The sequence below is a fragment of the Triturus cristatus genome, chromosome 7, assembly GCF_964204655.1.
Source record: "Triturus cristatus chromosome 7, aTriCri1.1, whole genome shotgun sequence".
NCBI classification, from domain to species: domain Eukaryota; kingdom Metazoa; phylum Chordata; class Amphibia; order Caudata; family Salamandridae; genus Triturus; species Triturus cristatus.
In genome coordinates this window covers 1,551,044,952-1,551,062,260 of record NC_140590.1, presented here as the reverse complement: position 1 = coordinate 1,551,062,260, position 17,309 = coordinate 1,551,044,952, and the positions used below count along the sequence as shown (strand labels likewise).

The 17,309-nt window shown below is 43.2% G+C and overlaps 1 protein-coding gene across 1 annotated transcript in view; it reads right to left on the bottom strand.

The window, feature by feature from the left end:
• Positions 1–4,088: 4,088 nt before the first annotated feature.
• STK4 (serine/threonine kinase 4) overlaps positions 4,089–17,309 on the bottom strand; it is a 238,879-nt gene continuing 225,658 nt past the window's right edge. The window contains exon 11 of the mRNA XM_085619348.1: positions 4,089–6,508. Within this exon, the coding sequence (XP_085475474.1) occupies positions 6,350–6,508 (159 nt within the window). The 3' untranslated portion in view covers positions 4,089–6,349. The remainder of the gene's footprint in view (positions 6,509–17,309) is intronic.

Genomic DNA, 17,309 nt, shown 5'->3' with positions numbered 1-17,309 from the left:
ATTCCTAATGGAGTCACATTTATCAGTCCATTTGCATTCAAGTCTCTGGAGTGTGTATGATAGGCCCCCACCTCTAGGAGAGGGCAGGGATTTCTCAATGACCTGCCACCTTATGTCATCAGCATTGTGTTGTTTCTCCAGATAGTGTTGGACAATGGGTGCTGTCAGGATTGCACATCGTATTCTACTCGGGTTATCCGGATATTGATTTGTTCGATGTTTGATGTATATAAATAAGATTGCATGGACACCGAATACTGCAGATCACATTTGCGAATGAGCAATTAGTGTGATGTTGTAGGGTGGTTTGAATGTGGCCGTGTGTAAAAGTCTTTGTGTTGGTTGTGAATTGAAATGACTCAATTGCCACATTTATGGTGGCCTTTTATGGGGTTGAGGCCCCATGTTGACATAATGGTGTTGGTCTGTCTGAGTTGGCATGGACGAGATGGTCTTTTATATTTCTGCCTTTTTTATGGGGAAAAACGGGGAAACTCATTGAAGGTCTCCATGGTGTTCAGAATGGGCCAGTGTTTAACGGTCTTAACTATTTTGTTTGTGTCCGGGCAAAAGGTTGTTACACATACAATTGTATCTAGTCCAGACTTGTCCCTTGTCTGTAATATGGCTTCTCTGGGACTGAACCATGCTCTTTGCACTAAGTTTCTTTATAATGCATTAGGGATAGCCTCTGTCATGTAGTTTTGTGCTAAGGATTGCACCTTCTCTAAAGTAGTCTTAAGTGTGAAGTTTCTTTGCAGCCTGAGAAATTGGCCATTGGGGAGGCCGTCTTTCAGGGCTCTAGGGTGAAAACTGTTGTATTGTAGCAGGGTTTTCTATAGAGGGAGACTATGAGATGATTCTCAAAGTTTTTTTTATCTCAAGGTCAAGCAAAGGAAGGCGGTGACAGCTGGCATTTAAGATACGGTTGACAATTGTTAAAACATTGTAAAAAAAAAAATAATTAAAAAAAAAAAAAGGAAAGATCTGTCTGCAGGCCCTTCCATATAAGGAAGATGTTGTCAATGTATCTTTTCTAGCAGATGTTGCTGAAATATGGGTTGTGGTCTGCCTAGCTGGGGAGTCCTGTGAACGACTCCCTGGCTTAGGGACAATAGCAGTCTGCTACAGGGTGAGGTATCACCTCCCCTTCACAGAAAGCCACTCTGGATGTTAGCCCAAAAGTAGAGCTTCAAAGGCTGCACCCTCTGGTGGACTGCATATGAATCACCTTGGGCTAGCAAAGAGAGGGCTGTGCCTGTGGCTCCTGGCTTGGTGGTAAAGTTGCTCCAAAGACCAAAGAAGCACTGCAAGGGTCAGTTGCTCTTTAACCAGCATCAGGGCCATCAAAGCTGAGTAGGCCATTTCATCAATTAAGTAGTCAAGTCGGAAGAATCGTAGCTGACCCCAAGAGACCGATCCTCAACAGCAAAAGGTTGCACCAGAGTCAGCTGGACAGTGAAGTAACATCGGAGTCTAGATTGTTCGCCCAAGAGGGACACCAGACCCCACCAAGGAATATCGCTGGGACTGCTGTGGACTGAGACCTGTAGCACAGCCGCCAATGGCCTTCTATCTCAAAGAGGACTTCAAGGGACCCCGACCTCTGTTGCCAAAGTCATTCCACCTGACCCGTGGACTGAGGAATAACTGCAAAGGCAACCCGTTGACCATACAGCACCCAAAGCATCCTTGAGCATCTTCCATCTCCTGCATCCGAAGCATCAGGACCATACAATTGAAGTCTATGAACGATATGCTGTGAAGTTTGGAACTGGACTGGAAAACACTTTAGTGGCCAGGTAACTGTCCAAATACTCCGTATTGGTCCCCCAGGCCTTTACCCTGTCATATGGGGTCACCCAAGCGAAGCCAGAGTAGTCTAACTCAACTTTTACAAACTTTTCAAAAGTTTACAAAAACTTTGCGGTTACCAATGCTTGTTTTACAATTAAAGTAAGATTTAAGTTTTCTTTAAAAATCTGTATCTCCGTAACCCTGCGGTGGATTTTGCTCATCTTTATCCATTTTTTATCAATTGGTGCCGGATTACTTTTGTGTTGTGTGGGTTTCTTAGTCAGATTGTTTGGTACTGTTAAATGCTGTACACTAGTTCCTTTGTTTAAGCCTTGCTGCTCGAATCCATCACTACCCACTGTTGAGCTTATGGTTTTACAAATGAACCTGACTGGACTCAAGATGGTTTTGTGAGTGCATTACATAGTAAGTCTGCACAGCCATACCATCTCATACACCCAAATCCTCACAGAAACAACGAGAAAACCATGGTTGCTGAAAGTAAAACATTTGGATTTTGAGTGATAGGATGGGCTTCAGGTTGGGTCAGGAACTTGTCTAACAAGCTGGTCGGCAACACAATGAGGCCTTCCACTCATCTCTAGCATAGCCCTCATACTGAAAGGGTGCCATCACCACTAGGGCCTAATGCACAGCCCAACAGAGATTGGCCTAGAAAAGAACCACTATGCACAAAGGAACATCATACAAGTCGAACAATGCATATTTTGAAAAAATGCACAACTGGTTGTCCGCACTGCACAAAGATGAGAACCATTCTATAAATATGGAAACCTTTGGTAAATGGAGGTCCTAGATACCATCTCCAAATGCGACAATTGGTGCAGTCATCTTTGAGGCCTGATGTATGAAAGACTTTTACCATTTCTCTCTTTATGGTGAAATGTGTTTATAAACGATTCCTTTGGTCTTCAACCCATGCCACATGGATACATTGGTTGGCACATTCAAGATTACCAGACTTTTTCTCACTGTTACATGACCACGGGTCCTCCATTATCACAAACGATATTGTGAATTGCTGTGTGGAGGGCTTTCGGCCTGCCCATAGCACAGTCATTGATCTCATAGCAGTGCAAGACATGACTTGTATGATCCTTGATCCGGGTGGAATGGCCGCCCACTATCCTGCTGGATTTCTGTTCTGCTTTTGAAGCGGCTTCTCATCGCTTCTCAATTGACTACATGAGGAGAGCATGAGAAATAGGGTTCTCAGATGAATAACCTCCTTCCTGACCAAATGCACTCCATACGTTTTTTCACCTCTTTCAGTCTACACCTGCTGTACATGTTTGAAGCAGGGTCCCTCAGTGCTTCCGTTAAGTCCAATGTTTTTTAAGATTTACGTAGCACCTCGGGCCAAAGAGATTAATTCTTTTGGTTTTCTTTTATGTGCCAAGTGGATAATATGCAACTCATTCACAGAACAGATGGCACTTCAGATGCTGCTCGCGGTAACTTTCTGACTTGCCTGTTGGAAGAAGAAGAGTGGATGATTGTCACTGCTTGAAGCTTAATTACAAGACCAAGGCATTACCAGCCCCCACTCCCTTGGGTATAGTCCGCTGCATAGTAGCCAGATTCTTTGGACCTTCTGGAGCAGAAAATGTAGGTATTTTGACAATAATCTCTCATCTAAACCTTGCTTCAATAAAGTGGCTTCTAAGGGCAGTTTTCATTTGATAACCTTATGAAAGGTAATCAATTTTCTCTTCCAGTATACACATTGTGATATTATAGGGACTATGGTGACGGTCGAGACTTGATCAGGCAGGATTTCTAGGGCTTCATGCATCTACCCTCCATCCCTTACAACTTGTCCATATTGAACCGGTCAGACTTTTATTGAACCTTCCTCGCTCATCCTTGGTTTCAAGCCACCTTGGCCTTGTATATAGGCGATAAAGAGATATCAAAGTACATGAAACTGCTGACCCAGATTACACCCAGATCAGATCTCAAATTGCCTTAAGGATGAACTTTTAGTAAAAAATGAAGAATCTCTGGCTACAAAAGAGTTTGAGTTTACTAAAAGGAGCTAAAGCAATTTTTAACATAATCCTTGGCAATAAATAAAATACAAATGTCTAGGAATGAACTGCATTGATTTATATTTGAAATATTAATACCCACATTGAATATTTATTCAACATTATCGGATACAAGAACGCAAGCATTATGCTAATGAAAAAGCCTACCATAAGTAATTTAACTTCATATTTGTTATACTGTACGGCATATTGCTTCAAAAAAGCATGACGACAGTTAGATTGAATATCTTAAAATTTAATAAAAACAAGTGTAAAAGTTCTTTAAAAAAAAACAAAAGAAAAACAACATTTTGTCAGATGTACACATTCAAGACAAGCATTTTAAATAAAATATAGCCCTTAATCTTTTACTGAGAGATGGCTCACATTTCTGAAACACAAAATTGTGTGTCTCATTTTCACTATCTCAAGTACCAAAACTGCAACAGGCAGTGAAACACATATCATAAAATAAGGTAGAATATGGTAGAGTGCAACTTTACCTGCCCATAGAAGCATAGCGTAAGCAAACATCAGGTCTTACAAGTGTCGAGAAGCCCTGCTAGCTCATATAGGTAAACAATGAAAAACGTAGGTCGCAATTGAAATAGACTAAAGCCATACACGGAAAGAAGTTCTAAAGAAATCTTGTTAATGTTCTGGGAACTGAAAATTTTCATTTTTTCTATCTGCCGCACCTGTATGCAGCAATGTAGAGGCTTTAGGAGCGGAGGGAGAAGGGTCAAGTAGGAGTTGGGAATGGGACGGCCCATCTAGGGTTGCGTCTACATGGCCATCAGATCTCTAAACCATGAAGTTTGTTTCCTTCAGGACCACATGAAACGGGAAATGGGTCAGGACTATTGTTAAATTTGAGAGCAGAGCTATCTTCAATTCATCAACATCAAACGTTGGTGACACTTTTATAAGCAGATATTCTGAGCTACGTCTCATTATTACTGCGTACCACCTAGTTTCAGCAACCAAGTCACTTTCTCGGTTTAAGATCCTCACATTTAGAAATACAGCAGTTTTTCAAAGAACTATTTACAGAACATTCTGAAGTATAAAATACATCATAGTAAGAAACATTTTGTAATACAGTAGTCAAACAGCATTGGTGCTTTCAAAAGTTTTAAGGCGAACGCTTTAAAGAGCATTTGTAAAACATAGGGAGCCCTCCAGTTTTCAGCATTATAGGTGCATGGCTGCTAAACCAGAACCACAGTGGGCTTGATTCTACAAAACCATACTGACAGCTACTAGGGGTGTGGACAGACAGAGTAGCCTCACTCAGATTCCATTAAAAGTTTAAAATCTTTTAGGAGCCATTTTCTGCAGTGGGAGTCAGTACAAGCACAGCTGAGCCTTCAACTATTGAGTCAGTGACACACAAGTTTGTTCTAAAGAGCTAAAGTGCACTTGACAGGAATATTACAGTTCATACCATGCACTTAGAACTGCTACAATCGCAAACTATTTATGGCAGTGACTGCATAGAAGTGTTATGTGGTCATCTGCCAAAAATTCACTTTAAGGGTCCTGGGATTTTAACATAGCAATGAAAGTAATAGGACATCAATCTGGAGATACAGCGTCTGCAGTTGGTAGTAGTTCCATTCTGAAGGCCATTCCAGACACTCTCCCTTCTGCAAATGGCCGCCTGCAGAAGAGCTTCAGTTTATAGACTACATTTCCTCTCTGTAGGCCATCTGTTTCCTGGTCAAAGGCCAACAGGACTGAGTCTGCCAACAAGCTTAATGAATGGGGGAGAACTTGGCTGAATCAAAGCTAGGAAACACTATACTGCAAGTGCCCAGACCGGTTCCTCTATATCAGAGCAGCTAGATCTAAATCAAGAGCTGCCAACATAAAATACAGTACCTACCCACAGTTGGTAAGTACCCACGACTAGCCCATGCAATGCAAACACTACAATGATCTACTCAAATAAGGAAATTCTGAAGATGGGTAAGCGGAGCGGGCCCTTATTGCAGCACACAGCCACGCTAGCATTAATTTACTGTAACAAGGCATCTGTAATGCGTGAATCTGGTTCTGGTATGTGCGCAGGTCGAAGACGTCTGGAAGGAGTTGCAAAGGCCAGGAGTCTGTGCAATCCAAGTAAGAGCACTGAACGAGTGAGGGAAGGATCTGGAAAGTTAAACACTTGGCAGTGGAGGAGGCATGTAAGTGGTCTATAAGTCTGAAGGAGGGTAAGTGGTAATGTACAATACTGACGTATAGGTTTGCCAGAATCAAGCCACAGCTGCTTTAGCAGTCAGGCAGGCGCTTGAAACATGGCCGCTGAATCTGGGCCAGGAAAACAATTAGGCTTCCATCATTTAATGAGATTCCTGAGTTCTTAAAGCTGGGTGCAAATGTAAACCAGTCTGCTGATCTCATTCTTTGCTACAGCTGAAATATATTTTATAAAAGCAATCTATTAACTGGCTATTTCAGAAATTTCAAGTCTTTTTTTGACTGGTTATCTTTTTTGTTCAAAAACTTTGCTGTCGACGTTTCTTGGCATCAATGGCTTCAAGTATAGGCTGTCGTTTTGTCTGGTACCGCTGTCTGATGGCTTCAATTTCCTGTTCCATCATGGGGTCAAGAGCAGAGAGTCTTCTTTGAAGTTCTTCCACACTCCAACCTTTCAGCTGTGAGGGACACAGAATGAAATAATTTCAGTATAGGCCAATACAAAAAGAGAAATGTGTATGAGTGATGCTTCTAATGAAGAGCAGAAATACTCAAATATAGAGTGTCCTCCATTCTCAAAAATACATTTAGAAAATAAAAGGCCTGGGCTAGCCGAATTATCTTAAGTGGGCAATTACAGAGGCCACTGGCCTATATAAATAAGAACATACTCAGCGTCCCCAGCAGCAAGCAAACGCGGTACACATTTTGCAACAGATTGTGAGAGTCAGCTAAAGGTCCATGACTATCTGGATGCACGTGGGTCAAGAGTTGGAGTCTTAACTCAAAAGACAGTGAAGGTACAGTACAACCTTAGTTATTCATTCAACAATAATGTATGTGAAGAGTTGTGTGCACACAGTGCTTTTATTTTATTTATAATCTCTCTCTCTCTCTGTGGGTAGATGATAGATACATGCATGCCACGGCAGTGAAAATGAATGTGTCCCAATAACACAGTAACAGGTTATTTAGAGCAACTCTATTGTTAAAAGTACATTTATGCATGTTTTACTACAGTAAAAATATAAAATTCAATGTTCTCACAACAGGCCAGTGAAACTGATATGAGTAAATTACGATTTACCACCTCATATCGCTTGTTACAATTACTTTACATATAGAACCGCTCTCATAATATTCATAGTCACGGGCCTTCTTCAATATGATGTTATCCTACTCCACAAACTTAAGCTCTTGCATCCAGGTTTTGGCTAAATACCTTTTTTATGCATAACAAAATACCATGGCATAAGCCAAATATGCAAAAGGAAAGAGTATTTTATTTATTACCATAGTTAAGGGAGAAGTTGGGCATCATGACCCCTAGGGAGTCATGGCTCCACCCCAAAATCAACAATGGTCATACATTGCATTTCACACACAGCTCATCTATATATTTAAACCTGACTTTGCTAAAGGGACTGCAAGAGCCAAAATCTGAGGATTTCGACTCCAAAATGCATCAACGTAATGGGCTCTGGGAAAAACTCTTCCTCCTGTACAGACAAATATTCTGGATGGAATAAGGTCTTCTCACCAGGTTCATGCTGGCATCTGTTATGTTATGTTATGTTTGTCTTGTATAGCGCACGGCTACTCAAAGAGTGTCCCGGCGCTTTATTGTACACCTGTACCGCAACACAACAAAGGAGAAGCAGATAAATGAAAAAAGTCCCTAAACTAACAAACAGGCAGATATCTAAAGAGTGAAAAGCCAGGTTTTTAGGCCCTTCCTGAACGCCAGGAGATTGGAAGTACTACGCAGTGACAATGGTAAAGTATTCCAGAGCTGCGGAGCCAGCAGTCTGAAGGATCAACCTCCTATACGAGCCCTTTTAATACGAGGGACCACGGCAAGAAATAAAGTCTCCGACCTCAGGGACCTTGCTGGATGGTAAAAGGCAAGCCTTTTTTGGAGATATTTAGCTCCTGAGGCATTTAGAGCCTTATGGGCCAAAGTCAAGGCCTTAAAGACTATCCGCTTCCGGATGGGCAGCCAATGGAGTGACTGCAGAAGGCCCGAAGTTCTAGCTCGGCCGGGTAGTCCAAAGATGGCCCGTGCTGCCGAGTTCTGGACCACCTGCAGTCGTTGCAACAAATACTCCGACAGGCCGAGATAAAGAATATTCGAGTAATCCAATCTCGAACCAATTATAGCCTGAACCGTTATCTTCCTGTGATCCTGCGGAAGCATAGGAAGAAACTTGCGGAGCATCCGGAGAAGGCCAAAACAGATACCGGTAAGACCAAGAATCTGGGATCGCAGCGTCAAACCATTATCGATCTTGATTCCCAGGTTCTTGGCCAGCTGGGAAGAGCCTGCGGGGGGAAACATATTAGCAGGCCACCATTCCTGCCAGTCTGGGTCCGATCTGCAGCCGAAGAAGAGTACCTCCGATTTATCCGAGTTGCACTTGAGGCTGTTACGCTGGAACCAATTAAAAACAGCCCCAAGGCAACCCCGGATACTCACTCCGTCAAAGTCTGCTCCCTTTCCGCAGGTAAAGAGGAGCTGGGTATCATCGGCGTAGAACACGATCTGGGCCCCGAAAGATTACGCCAGAGGGGTCATAAAGATGTTAAAGAGAGTCGGACTCAATACTGAGCCCTGGGGGACTCCGACACCGAGTGACGGCATCTCAGCGGAACTAGAGGAGGCCCAGACCGTTTGTCGACGGCCAGCCAAGAAAGATCGAAACCAGCTGAACACCGTCCCCCTCAGACCGATCTCACGATCTCATAAAGCCTGGCGAGGAGACCCTCGTGGGGGACGGTGTCAAAAGCCGCCGACAGATCAAGCATCACAAGCATCGCTTTGCCTCCTGAATCCAGCACTTCCTTAATTGCCTCTGAAACTTCCAGGAGCGCTGTTTCGGTGCTCAAGTTGGTACGGAAGCCGGATTGGGTAGAATGCAGCAAATCATGGGATTCCAGATAGTCGGAGAGCACAGTATGCACGTGCTTCTCCAGGATCTTGGCGAAGGCGGGCAAAAGCGAAATAGGCCTGTAATTAGCCAGTGCCTCCGGGTCTAGGCCAGGCTTTTTAAGCAGAGGGATGATCATCGCCTGCTTCCAGGCCTGAGGGACCACACCCTCATTCAAAGAGCGATTCAGAATAGGGTTCACGATGGGATTGATGACTTCGGCCATTTTTGCCAAAAATTTGGCAGGGCATACGTCAAGGGGTGAACCCGATTTAAGGCAGGCCATCAGATCCAGGGACGAGGAAGCTGACCGTGGCGGGAAGTCTGCCAGAACCGGGTTGGCACTAGCTATTAAATCAAAAACACCCTCAGAATACTGAGATGCTTCAGCCCATGACAAGGGGAAGGAGTCCTGAATTGATTTGATCTTGGAGGTGAAGAAATTGGCAAGGGCACTCACCCACGCCTCAGTAGGGGGTACCTGAGTCAAAGGAGCACGAGGGGCCATAAATTCCCTCCCAATGGCAAATATCTCCTTGCACGAATTAGAGGCAGTCTCAATTCTCCTCGAAAAATAGCCTCTTTTAACAGAGAGGATATCGCGATGGTAGGCTCTGACAGACGCTCTATAAACAAGCTTTGCAGCAGGGTCATATTGCGACCGCCATGCTCTCTCTGCTACCTTGCACTGCCGCCGTAAAGCCGCCAGTGCATCGGTAAACCAAGGGGCAGAGGCCCGTTTAGCTGTATAGCGAGGAGGCCTCACCGGGGCGAGGTCATCCAACCTATCCGTGAGCCATGATTGTAGCTGTTCTGAATCCCTTTCTAGGTCCCCTGTCATAGGGCATGGGTGAGCCAAGCATGACTGTGCCAACAGTTCTGGAGTCACCCGATGGTACGCCCTCGATCCTTGACAAAACTGCCGGGGAAGAACACTAGATGTTTTTTTTGCCTCCGACACATAGTATTTGACCAGCCTGTGATCCGACCATAGCACCTGCAAAGGCGCCAGCATCTCTATAGAGATAGTCGAAAAGACTAGATCCAGGGTATGGCCCTTTTCATGCGTCGGACCGAGATGATATGGAGAAAGGCCTAAAGGAGCCGTAACCTCCAACATTTTGATCGTGTCTGCATCCGCTCCATCATCCATATGGATATTAAAGTCGCCTACCAATATGCAGTGCTCCGATCTCAGCACCAGTGTTGAGATTATCGACTGGAGCTCTTCAAAAAAGGTGCCTATTGGTCCCGGAGGCCTGTAGACTAAAAGTCCTTTAAAAGATTGGTGCGGCGATAATACTATGGAGAAGGCAAGGGATTCACATCCCACAATAACATCCGTTGGAATAGTGGTACAAGTGGCTCGATTGTTTACCACGAGTGCCACACCCCCCCCTCAGAGACCAACCAAGATGTGCCTCTTAGTTACTGTGGCTGTAGCAACAGGCACCCAGCATGAGATGTAATGCCACACCCTCTTCAAGGATTACTCAGTAGGCTTCAATATGTCCGTCAATCATCTCCAGTGTGTTACCAGACTTAGAGGGAGCCTTTCAGAAATGGTGTTCATACTCCTGAATCACCAATCGCAGAAAGTTAGGATGGAAATAGTTTCATTGCCCCTTTCTGCCATGAAATGTTGAGCAAGGGGCGCCACATTCTTCTCGCCTTTTCATCATCTCCATCACACCCCCTTATGGATCTTATATCTAGACATCAGCCGATTTATTATTTGTCACAATCTGACAATACATGGCTTCTCATCAAAGTTAATGGCGAGAATTTGCTTTTTCACCTAAAGAGTGAGTCTCCGAATTATCTGGAACAACTAAAGTTGATTCCAGCTCAGTGTGGGGAAATCAAAGACAGTGGGCTGGATTTGTCTGAACTGATTTGTAAGTATGGTTAGTCGGGGATGTGGCTTAACGGCTAGAGCGATCGACCTCCAAGCTGGGAAACCAGGTTCGAATTTCAGCAGGGACGCTCAACATCCTGTGATTCTGGGCAAATCACTTCATCTCCCCGTGCCTAAAAAAATTAATGTGTCTGTCTGTAACGCAACTGGTGCTCATGTAAAGCTCTCGGATACCTACTGGTAGAGTATAAAACTCCCCAAAAAAACAACTTTAGACAGGATTTTCCTTGCAGCTACTGCTTTGCAAATGTAATCCATTTAATTCATAACTTTGGATTGTAAAATACTGTAACCAGATTTGCAGCAGACTTATTTCCTGGGATGAAGCAGTTGGTGACGCAGTTAGAGACTTAGTCCGATTCCAGTCATCCTGTATAATTCCAACTTATGCGAGAAATATTCATACAATGCTCTCCGATGCTGCATTCCAATGGCATACACATTCTATATGGATTCACCTTCACTTCAGACTTCTTAGATGTTCTGTTCTCCATAGCCCACTGGAAAGGGCCTCCTGCGGTTGCTTGGTGTCGGTTAGAGGAACATCTGGTCCTGAACAGAACTTACACAGGCAATACATGAGTCGAGTCCTCAGCTTGAAGCAACTTTAAGAGTGATGTGGTCTGGTGAGGCAGTACCTGGGGCCAACCCACAAACCACCAGCATTTATTTGCGTTAACCCAGCTACAGTTGGTTTGCTAGTCAATTCACAACTGTGTTATAGCGATCAACTCACTGAAAGCATGTTTATCAACTAGTGAAAACAATATTTAAAAAGCTGTAACTAGGTGTTTTATTTGGTAACATTTGGTATGTTTTGTTTAATATATGTTGATTTCACCTAACTAGTTGTCTTTAACTGTACGGCCTGTACGTACTGGCATCTGACAGATCTAGGAGAGACTGTGAAGAGATCCATTACATTGACCTTTTCAGAGGGCGTCTGGAAGACTCCAGCACAGAGCTGCAATCAATGGAGGGCGTGCGTCACTACTGTAGATGCCTACTGATAGCCAGGAGCCAAGAGCTCGAATTTCACACTTGTGATTGACACTACACACAAAAGCATTTTACCAGTCACTCGGAGAGCAACGCTATAGTATGCCATACGACATAAAAATGTGCAGTATAGGTTAGGAATGTCTGCTACGTTTAGTTCTCTATTTAACACCTCTATGAAGCAAAATACCGACACACATCAACACTGAAATTAAGAGGACAATTATATAAACAGTCCTGCAAAGACAGTTCACCAATTACGAAATAGAATGGATATGAATCAATAAATATACATTGGTAAAAACCTTTAAACAAAAAAAAGAAAAAGAAAAGAAAAGCCAGAACTTGGGAACACGTAAAAACACGCCGAGCCCCAGTAAGAACAGCTACAGCCGACAAATGGCTGTTTTATTTGCAACTTAGTAGTTGCCCAGAAGTATGCTGCCTGCCTCCCTGAATGACTGTCCTCTCAAATCCCAACCACATGACAACCTCACAAAACAAAGGACAACTAGTTGGGACCATTGGAATGCTTTTAACAGAAGGTTCTATTTACCTGGACCTTTCTGAGATTCCTTCAGGCATTTTTGTTCTTGCTGGACAAGTATGCTGTCCAAGCACCTCATTACCTTCACTGTACAATCTTTCAGAATAAACATGTTTAATGAAGTATTAGAGACCTAAAATGACTCAGAAAAATGGCAGAGATAGAAACACAGTGAACAGGACGATATCAGTATCACAACTAAACAGAGTTCACTCAAAATGAGATCACTGCTGACTATGCAGCAGGAGGAAAGCGGGTGCCATTTTGGTTTAAAAAATGAAAGTACATAAAACAGCATTATTGTGCGTGGACTGCCTTCAGTAGATTCTCTTCACATGCTCAAGTGTAGTGTAAAGATGAAGGGGGCAATTTACCTTAACACCAGTGACTCAAAAGGAGCTTGTACTTTTGAAAGAATCCAAACACTATGTTTATTTACCCTAAGCTCTAGTTATTCCTCAGAAAATTTAAGAGGTCTTCTTTCGCAAACACCAGCACTTTCAGGTGGAAATCAAGCTAAACTAACTTTTTTATCCCACGTACGAAATGATTTGTAGCCGAGTGTATGTGTGCAGGGAATGTAGAATTACGTGCTGTTGCACAAGCTTGATCATTTTATAGCTTTGCACCTTTTAGGAATATCAGTTAGTAGGCACCTCAAATTTCTAAATTTACAAAAGGGAATTTAGGATTTCTTAGGCTCTTTTTAGTCCAAAAGGGGGTAACTACTACAGAAAGTGGTACATGATTGCTTAAATAAATCAATGATCATGTAAAGTGGTGGATCGCTCTTCCCTTATCTTTAGAGGGTCTCATCACCTCAATGAAGTTGCTTATTCTGCCTTAAACCCCTGTATCTCTTCTTGAGCATCATAATCCCGCTACCTAAAACATTCTTTGTCAATCTCCACTATTGAAAAACTAAATAAGCTCACGATAGGAGGCAACCTCTTAAGATTTCCAATTGTATTACCAGATTGCTGAGGCGCAATTTGCTTATTTTGGGTATCACTCCTGTCCTCATTTTCCACATTGGACAGTGAAGAGGAATGTGGAATTGCCTATTCAACTGAAAACAGTACAGGGTTCTGAACGCTGTACGCTTTCAGGTGAAATAAAGGCGGTTGGGTGCACCAAATGGGGCTGGCTTAGGTTAAGGATGTCAAGAGCAGTATTATTTGCCTTTGCGAACAAACCTTCATTGTCCCTTACGATAGAGCCCCACGTGGCCCGTCACCTAAGTTACATTTGTTTGAGGAGTGATTCTCCACAGACAGTTTGAATCATTGAAGGATTTCAAGGACATGGCGACTTTCACCCCTTAGATTTTTTTTCTGTATTAGCAGTACATTAGCGAACAAATATCCGTCTTTTCCCACTGGGCCAAGTTCATTACCACCCTCTCTGTTTTACTAGACATTCCTACTACTCGTTGGCTAGTTTCTTGATTGTACAAGGCTCTGCTGGATGGTAAGACCAGCTGGCATCTGGGTATTAGGCAAAAATGGAACTAAGACTTAGGACTGCACTTTACTGATGGGGAATGGGATTGGTATTGCTGTCAGGCTAAGGACACATCACTTAACATAGACTTTTACATTTCAAATTTCCCCACATGATCTATTAAACCCCTAAAGGACTATGTAAAATGGGACTGGGGTGGAGACTGCTTGTAAGAGTGGTCGTATCCCTGAGGCAGAATTTCTTAATCTAGCCTGGGGATGCCCGGATAATGCAGATTATTCGAGCGTGGTTTTCGTAGACGTCTGTCATCTTTTAACTAAAGTTGCAACCTTCCCGTTTATTGGCATTATTGGTCTGCATGAGTAAAGTTCCAGCATGTTTGTGCGTAGGTTCACCGCCTTTCCTAAGAAAAGGTTACCAACGTGCCGAGGCGTGGACTCAGTCCCAGAGTTGCTGATTGGTTAAAATGACCTCAAACACTGTATTGGCACTGTATATGTATTCTTTTTTCCCCTCATGATCTAGAGCAGGCCAACAGATATCGGACAACCTCTGCATGAGTACCTAGCACAGTGTGAAAACATCACAAATTCTGCTTAATCCCTGGTGGCGCTGCTCGTGGTCGACGATATGGAGAGATGAGTCGTTATACAAGGCCTTGCACTGGGCTCCTTGCTAGTCAAACTGATTGAAGTATGCGCTTCTGGTGAAGCAACTTTGCTACTTCAACACAGATGAAACAATATGTGAGCCCAGATTAAATACCTTTTTTAATTGTTTATTATTGATCAGTTCCAAACTTTCCCAGTGGAAAATGATATATTTCACTTACGTATATGAAGATAGTAATGACCTCAGAGTGCATGCAATGCATTGGAATTTTCTAATTTTATTTTTTCTGTAAAATATGACTGCTGAAATAGACATTGTGATATGAAATCATATGTTCCGTGAAGATGAAAGTTACAAGATGGATGACAAAGAATCACGGTCTCCCAAAATCGCGTAGGTCTACATCCACCACAGCTCATCTGGTCCCTTTACCTTTAAGTATAGATTAATAACTTCAGCCACATAAACGTGACTTGGGGCTTTCTGAGTTAGTCTTGAGTAACAATAATTTGTGGTAAAGGTGGGCGTGTGTATGTGCATACAGTAAGGGTTTGTTAAATACAAACATCTTCAAAATCAGGCTGTTTTTCTCACCAAAATATTGTCAACCAATGCTCATTATGGTCTGGCGTGACAGCGCAGCTGTCGCCAGACAATTATGTGAGCATCACTAGAGAGGGACTTTGGCTCCACTCGCATGTTGGAGCCAGTAGTACATGTTTTGATTGGGCCGAAGATGTGTGCCTCCACAAAAAGTGTTTGCCCTCCACACAGCTATGATTATTTTGTTTATTTATCCAGCTACCAAAGTTTGGAATTTCGGGGGCACATACAGGACATTGCAAAGCTATTAATGTGTCTTTTATAACTAGATACTTTATGATGCTTTTCCTCTGGCGGCAGCACAAATGGGAGGAGGGCAGTCATTAACCTACATGGACTTTTAGGTGGGACTTGACAGTGCAACTGTCACCTGACCATTTAACCTGCACCAATATTAATCTACAGTTATTGTTTCAACACAAATACATATCTATTCCAATGCTACCTACTTGTAATGCTTCACATTACCATACAACATCCCTTTAAAGCCACACCTATTGGCATTGGCAATTCTGTGCTTTCTAGTGACAGCTTCAAAAGTGTAAGGAGTGAGTGCAGTATCCTTTACTTTAACCACAAAAGGAATAACCTAATAATGTTCACGTCAAGATTTCAGTCAAATCGGCCAATTTTCAACAGTAAATTCTTTATAAACCTGGTTAATAAAACATCTAAACGCTCATTACACAGAAAGGAACAAAGCAGAAATGCCACTTTCCACATGCACATCTAGCCCCTTCATCCGTCGGAAAGTGATTACCGGAATTTGGTATGCTGTAGTGCTCTCCAAGCATCAAGCCTCCCTCTGCCAATAGGAGGCTAAATCAACTCTCAAGGTGGAAAGAAGTCCCACTTGAGGTTTGTATACAAGATGCACAAATGTCGAGGCACACAAAAAGAAGTCCAACTCTGTACAACTGGCTTTAGCCACCCAAGTATACAAGAATGAAGTCCATAAGAGTTTAGGGTAGTGTAGGGGTGGTTGTAGGTTGGCTAGTGTAGTAGTGTTTTAGGGTAGTATAGGGGTGGGAGTAGTGTGGGTAGTGTAGTAGTGTTTTAGGGTTTAGGGTAGTTGTAGGTTGGCTAGTGTAGTAGTGTTTTAGGGTGCGATGTTACAAAGCGTGGTAAAAACCACGCATACCATTACATCGCATGCGCTTTTACAACGCATGCAATGTAATGGCTATTCACGTCATTGTGAGGAAACTGAGGCTGTTTCCTCACAACGACGTGGACCTTCGACGACGCAGGAAGCAGGAACCGGGAGCAGAGATGGCGACGCTGGAACCACGAGGAAAGAGGTAAAGCGGATTGTGCTTGGGGTGGGGGTAGTGGTTTAGGGTAGGGTGGGGTGGGTGTAGTGTGGGTAGTGTTGTAGTGTAGTATTGTTTTAGGGTAGTGTAGGGGTGGGAGTAGTGTGGGTAGTGTAGTAGTGTTTTTGGGTTAAGGGTAGTGTAGGGGTGGAGTAGTGTGGGTAGTGTTGTAGTGTTTTAGGGTAGTGTAGGGGTGGGAGTAGTGTGGGTAGTGTTGTAGTGTTTTAGGGTTAGGGGTAGTGTAGGGGTGGGAGTAGTGTGTTGTGTAGGTGTAGGGTTGTCACTTACCTTGCATACTTTTACCACAAGTATAGCTTTACCACGCATGCCTTTGCGTTGTAATGGCATGCGTGGTAAAGGCATACTCGTGGTAAAAGTATGCGATGTAATGGCATGCGATGTCATTGACATCGCGTAGTAATACCTGCGTTGTAATGGCACACGTGGTATTAGTGTGCGATGTAATGACATACATCCCTTTATTTTATATCAAACAAGATTTCCATAACATTCAAACATATGTTTCGTCCAAAAGGACTTTCTCAAGGCTAAACAGAATAGTAGAACATTATCTTACCTTACTGCTGTCGTGCAGACTGGCCATTGCTGCAGGTTTATCAAGACCTGGTTGAGCACACACGGAGTGTAGCGGGAGCGGATACTACCGACTCTCTGTGCTACAGGTGGCACACCCTTAATATGGGTGTTATACATTTTATCCGAAAGAGAGCCTTGAAATATATATTGTTCTACCATTCTGTTTATCCTTGAGAAAGTCCTTTCAGTCGAAACACGTGTCGGCTGCCTGTTTCGGATGTTATCGAAATCTTGTTTGATATGAAATAAAGGACATACAAAGGAAAATAGAGACCGTTT